The sequence below is a fragment of the Gavialis gangeticus genome, unplaced genomic scaffold (genome assembly GCF_001723915.1).
Source record: "Gavialis gangeticus isolate Ggan-Ray unplaced genomic scaffold, GavGan_comp1, whole genome shotgun sequence".
Lineage (NCBI taxonomy): Eukaryota > Metazoa > Chordata > Crocodylia > Gavialidae > Gavialis > Gavialis gangeticus.
The window spans coordinates 16,334,202-16,340,872 of NW_017729034.1; the positions used below are offsets into that span (position 1 = coordinate 16,334,202).

General features: G+C 46.4%; 1 protein-coding gene across 2 annotated transcripts in view; it reads left to right on the forward strand.

Moving 5' to 3' along the window:
- The window catches only part of CASP2 (caspase 2), a 41,092-nt gene that overhangs the window by 7,546 nt on the left and 26,875 nt on the right, over positions 1–6,671 (forward strand). For both annotated transcript variants that reach the window (XM_019527174.1, XM_019527175.1), the window contains exons 2-3: positions 2,615–2,782; positions 3,564–3,642. In XM_019527174.1, the coding sequence (XP_019382719.1) occupies positions 2,615–2,782; positions 3,564–3,642 (247 nt within the window). The remainder of the gene's footprint in view (positions 1–2,614; positions 2,783–3,563; positions 3,643–6,671) is intronic.

A 6,671-nucleotide genomic window follows, 5' to 3' on the forward strand; every position in this document is an offset into this window, starting at 1 on the left:
TTAGGGCCTCACTGACAAGCCTCCTGAGCTTGTCAAAGTGGCTTTCATGAAGTCAAGGACAGATGCAGCTGCCCAGAGCCCAGGCTGGCTACAGACAGCTGCACTGGGCTCTGGAGCCTGTTGGCAGCAGGGGAGAGACTGGGGTTGTGCTGCCTTGGGCCCTTCCCACTGCCTGCTCCAAGGCGCATGTGCATATGCTGGTACAGAGCTGGTGCCAGATCCTGGCCCAGCTGTTCGCAGCCTGCCTGCTTCAGTGGCTCAGAGCCCAGGCTGGCTACAAGCAGCTGCTGCAGGCTCCATCAGCTTTGTGCCAGCAGCAGGGGAGAGGTCGGGGTTGTGCTGCCTCAGGGTGCTTCCCCCCTGCTCCGAGGCACTCGTGCAGCTGTTTGCAGACTTCTGGCTGCAGCCAGCTCTGGGTGACTGCTACCAACTATGGAGCCGGGTTCCTTGCAGCAGGGCTTGCAGCTGAGCTGGCCTGATTCCTACCTACTCCAAGCCCAGCACTGGGATTCCCTACTGGGATGAGGCTGGCACTGCCCCTTGCCAGGAGCGTCGCACCTTTGTGGGCTTACCTGCGTGGAGTGGGTAGGTGGTTGGGTTGATGGGTAGGCTCTGGGTCGGGGCCTCGGCTCGCCGTGTTGTAGCCTGGGGGCTGGCTTCCCAGGGAAGCACGGGCTCTGGCAGGCCCAGAGCATTGTTGGGTTGGACTTTTGTCTGGTGGCCCAGCAGTCCGGCTCTGTGCATCCATGCATCTGATTCTGTATGTTTGTCTGCCTCTGGTTCTGTGTGTGCACGTATGTGTCTGGTTCTGGATGTGTGTGCACATGTCTGTCCTGGTTCTCTGTATTTGTGCACGTGTGGTTCTGTGTGTGTGCCTGGTTCTCTCTCTGTTCTTCTTTCTCCTTTTTTTCCTTTTCTTTCTTTCTTTCTTTCTCTCCTCTCCTCTCCTCTTTCTCTTATTTCTCTTTTTTTCCCCTCTCTGCAACATGCTTAACAAAAAAAAAGGTACACAATAACAGAGGCAACATTTATGATTATTAAGTATACTCATATGCAGTGTGTCCTGCTATGTACCACCTCCCCGCCCCCCCCCATTTTGTTTTTCTGGTATGCTGGCACTGGCACCTTGCATGGTAGCCATTGTGGGTTTTTTGGGACTCCAGCTAAAAAATGTTGCCTACCCGTGTCCTAGACTATGCTAGGCAGGGGTGGGTGCATCCTTCTGTGCTGGCCTGGCTTGTGGAGCTGCCCATGCTGCATGTTCCATACCACACGCTCTGGGAGGTAAACCCTGCTGCCCATTGCCCTTGCCTACATTGACCAGGTCCTGTGTAAGGGCAGTTCCTCCCCACCAGCCCTCTGGAGATGGTTGTGAGGCTGCTGCCTTGGCAGGCCCCACAACACTCCCTGCCCCACCATCTTAGCATGCTGAGAGGTACCAAGCTGGTCTGCCTGTGAACAGCCTACTGCCACCAGCTCTACATGCCTGTACTCTGCACTGTCCATCATCCTGTCCTCGTGTCCTGCCCCAACAACAAGTGAGACAACCTAGGTGAAGGCGGGGGTAAGGGTCCCTGGTGGGCAAGTCTGTATTCCATCTTGATCTCATGAGCCACTGAGGACCTCAGCTGGCACTTCCTGAATAGAGCTGTTGCCATGGGCGTGTATCTGGCACACTTTATGAACACCTGACACCTGCCCCTTTTCCCAGCAGAGGGAGACTCTGGCACACGCCTACTTTGAGTGCCAAGTTGCAGCCCCTCTTCTGCCTCCTCCAGAACCTCCTGCTGAGGTTGTAGCTGCAATTCTTCCCACACCTTTGTTACATACTTCCCGTCTGCAGCCCCAGCAAGTCCTGGGATTTCCTAGTCAACCTCCTCACGGCTTTGGCCAGGGTGCCACCCTGGGCAAGTGCGGGGCTGTCTTCCTGGCACTCCTCTGCTCACATCTCCGAGCAGAGTTTCACTGGTCAGCATCCACAGGCTCCCCTGACTTGTTTGGGGGGCATTGGGCACTGACTGGTGTGTTCTGCTCAGTGTCTCTCTTCAAATCCCTTGTTGTTAACTTATGAACTCACTCCTATTCCTGTTTTTTTGTTGTTGTCCCAAACACTCAGTTGATATGTCCCCAGTGGCCTTCTCTTCTCAAGGGAGACTTGTAGTTTTTTTCACAATGGGCCAAAGCCCGTGACCCTTGGCATATTGGATAGGCTCGTGTCACATGGTGGCAGAAAGTGGATGCTGAAACAGAGTGAACTGGGTAGGACCAGGACTTTTTCCATTGCTCTTCTCTCACTTGTAGCCTCTAGTATTTAAGATCTAGGACGTTTTGATTCAGAGGCTGTGCCCCTCACTCCCATGCTCAATAGCTACTGATACCCCTTCCCTCCAAGAATCTGTTCAACTTTTTTTGAATGTGGTTAAACTATCAGCTCTCTCAACATCTGATGGCAGAGTTCCACGCTTTTAAGTACATGCTGTGTGAGAGAGAACTTTCTTGTGTTAGTTTTAAACTTACTACCTTCTTATTTCATTTTGCGACTCCTAGAATGAATCAAGAGAGATTTTGGTTGGCATATCTATTATAAGTTTGCTTGTTGGTTCTTTGCATCTAGACCAAAGCTGGGAGCTTCAGCCAAAATGTTGAGTTCCTCAGCCTTCTGCCCAAGAGGGGCCCTCAAGCCTTCTCAGCCTTCTGTGAAGCTCTGAGAGAAACCAGACAGGAGCATCTGGAGGAGATGCTCTTAAATGCCATACAACACTCAAGCAGCGGGTATGTAAAGGTAAGGAATGACAATTCTGACTGACACATGTTTAGAATTGGGTATGGGCACAAAGGAATGAATCTTCAACATAAGGAAAATAAATTTCTTCGTAGGTTTTAGTAGAAATCTGGTGGTGATCTAAGGATAAAGGAGACAGAGTAGAGGAGATGAAAATTGGGCTTATTCCCTTCTTGCTACTCCATGATGAAGCATAAAGTGTCAAATCTTTTTTGTCAAAATTTAATTGTATCTTTTTTACTATGTTGCAGATTTTCCTCGCTTCCCCCCACTCTCCCCTCCCTTTCCAAGGAAAACTAAATTTCTAGGTTTCTGACACTTAAAAAGGAACAAAATGTTCTCCCATCAAAAAGTCTTTCACCTGTTACCTCCCCCACCTCTCTTCCCTCTCTCCCCTCAAGCAACTTATATATTGTGATAGTTAAAGGAAATGGTACCCCAAGTTTTCTCTCTCTGCTTTAAAAACTAAGCAGTCTTAAAAGAAAGGTGACTTTTAGGAGGTCCGATTGGGAAGGCATACAGCTGAGATTTAAAGATGGGGCGGGGAATCTTCTGTCTAAGGAAAGTGGAACTTTGTGAAGTGGAATAAGGTGGGATCAGAGATGCATGTGGAAAGGAAGAGATCTTGAATATAAAGAAAATATATTCTTTATATTATATAACTCTTCCTGATTTAAGTTGGGATCTAAGTTGCTTTATGTATGATTTCAAAATATCTACAACATAAATTAGCAAGTGTCATTTGCTGAAGACTGCATGGGTTTTTCTTGTTTCTTTGCAGCGGGGCTATGATTATGACTCAAGTCTCCCATTCCCGGTCTGTGAATCCTACCGCTCATCAAAGAGACCACGCTCTATTGGTGAGTCTAGGTCCTTTCTTCAAGGATCAAGGCAACCTGCCCATCTCTATCTTTTATTCTCTTGAAAAGCTTGTTTGTCTGTTCCAATCATGCAGCTGATCCAAGAAAAATTATCAGCCACAAAAATCCTTGGTTCTCATTTTCTTGAATAGTCGCTCCTTTTTTTGTTCTAGAAAGCAGTTCTTCCACCCACCATTGCCTGTCTAGCTTTCACCCACCCCACCCTCCAGTGTAGGCTGGGCAACCACAGACTGAGCTTTCTCCCCACTCCCATCTTGAAGACTGCACTGGAGGGAGGTGGGGGCAGGGCTGCAGAGATGCAGTTGCTCAAGCCCCTAGACCCAAAAGCCAAGTGTCTATTGGGTTGTGGGGGGTGGACTGGGGGATTGTTGTAACTCATGGTGTTTCCTGTGAAGCAACATCAGCTACACTGGGGAGCTGCACATCTGTCAGTGCCTTAAGGGATGGAATGTGGTCAGTTCATTGAGTCTAGAAACTGGAGGCAGAATTAGGATGAAAAGTGACAGGAAAACTAGTGGAAGAGGAAAGCAAACTGGCTTCTAGTTGGTTCTAATCGGGGTTCAACAACTATAGCAAGAATACCATTTGAATAAAATGTTAACAGAAGAATTTAGAATTTAAAAGGTATTTTTTCCCTTTAAGATATGTTGAAAATGAGGAGGCTGACAGTTGACCTAAGCATTTGTCATTATGCCACATGGCCTAACTTTAGAAGTGATTTGACAGTTAGGTGTTTGCAAACTATAAGGGGGGAGGGCTTAAGAGTGAAGGAGGAAAAGGATTAAAGTTGGTAAAATAAACTGTGTATTGCAGGACATGCATGTGCTATTCTGACTACATGATTTGTTGTTACTAAATTAAGACCCTTACAATGTAAAGTCACAGAAACACAAATTGTTGCCTTATTTATGATTTTCTATGATTCTATAAAATAACAATTTTTATTAATAAAAAAAATTACAATGAAATCATAATCTATCTAGGAGCATAACTAGAGATGGGTGAATGGGGGAGGTGGTGGAAAAAGAACAGCTGTCTCCACAGCTGTATAGTTGTGCTGACAGCAGTGCTGCCACTAGGAAGTGTCTACTACCCAGGTGTCCCCCTGCCCTGTTGTTATCTGGTCCCTTTGCTTCCTTATTATCTCCTTTTCTGTTTTAAATGTGTAATTTATCACACAGCAAGGCCTTGAGGTGATAGTGTCCCATTAGGCATATTCATTTAAAAAAAACAAACAAAACAAAACCGTGCAAGACTGGTGGAATTGGTGCTTTAATATAAGGGTTTTGGAGCCAACTAAATTTTGTTTTGTGGGCCTGAAGTTTCTTACATATTTCTATGTTCTTTAAAGTGCCAGTTCTTTTATTTATTAGATTTATAATGCAGTCTCCCCAGAAAAGGGTCATGGTGGCTTACAGTAGGGGAAAAATTATAAACAAATAAGGTATTAAAATGGAATAGCATGTAATAAATCAAGAGTAGCCAACCTGCAGCATGGCTGCCACAAGTGACGTGGGCTGTCCCTGTGGTACGTAGGAGATTAGAGAGGGGACAGGCAGTACTGGCAGATAGGGCAGGGAGCAGAAAGCAAACCAGCAGGTCTGGCATGGGAATCAGACTGGCACACTAGGATAGTGTGGGGCTAATTTGTGGAATGTCTGCTGAAAAGATCAGCCTCCGCTGTCAAAAGACTCATCAAATAGCATCCCAAAAATGTATCCATCCTGCTTAAAAGTCTGCTGAAATAAAAAGGTCTTGCTTCACTTCCAGATGTCCAGGCTTGGGCTTTCAGTGGGCTGCAAGGGGAGGGAGTTCCAGTGCTAAGAGGCAACTATTGCGAATGGCCTTCCGCATGTTAGTACTTTGCAGGAGGTTGCTCTCACTACCATGGGTATTGTGATGTAACATAGGGGACATGGTGGTCCCTTAGGCATGTAGGGCATATACAACTGTTTGCTCCAACGTGCCGGAGATTTGGCACGTCAAAGCAGAATCAATTAATTGAGTTTGTTCTGCACACGAACTGACGTGCCCAGTGCTGCATTGCATCCATTTGCATAAATGGCAAAATGCACGTTAGTGCTGAGAAAATGGCAGTGATGCGCTTTTTGAACTAAAGTACCTTTGTTTTAGTTCAAAAGTGCGCCATCGCCATTTTCTCAGCACTGACATGCATTTCACCGTTTATACAAATGTATGTACCACAATGCCAGGTGCTTTTAAAAGCACCTGGTGCTGCAGCGCAAGCATATGTACAAAAGGCCATAGCACCCAGGCTATTTAAGGTTTTATGGTTCAAAACTAGCACCTTGAATTGTGTCCAGAAGATTATTGGAAGCCATCGCAGACTTTGGAGCACAGCTTATCACAAGCCCACAAAATGATGCAGTGGAACCATATTGTTATGTGTTCGTGATAACTGCAACATTTGGCAAGGTGGATGATTCCTGGTAATAGCTTGTGTGAAAATATTTGGACAGCCAGATAGAAGTGGAAAGGCAGGAGAGGTCCCTTGTCAGATGTATGTCCTGTTTTCATCCCAATTTATAGTATAGTGTGCATTAGAGAATCTAACTGCCAGCTGTTAAAAATCTTCATCTCTTGGCGTACCTATCCTGCTGCACTCTTTAGTTGCCAGAAATCTTCCCAGTCCTCAGCAAGAACAGTTTTCTGACTTCGAGTTCCCAAGTCATTCATTATAGTGGCTTCTGGCAGTTAGTATAGAGACTGGGTAAGTGTGGTTAACTTGTGAGCAGTAGGGGTAATGGCAGAACAGAACAGGATGCAGTTTAACAAAGGTAAGTGCAAAGTGCTGCACCTAGGGAGAAAGAATCGCCAACATGTACAGATTGGGAGATGACCCTCTCAGTAGCACAGCAGCAGAAAGGGATCTTGGAGTCATAGTGGACTCTAAAATGAATATGTAAAGCTAACTGCACTCTGTCATGCAGGTGCATCACAGACAGGTCTAACAAGGTGATACTTCTCCATGCAGCACTGGTAAGGCA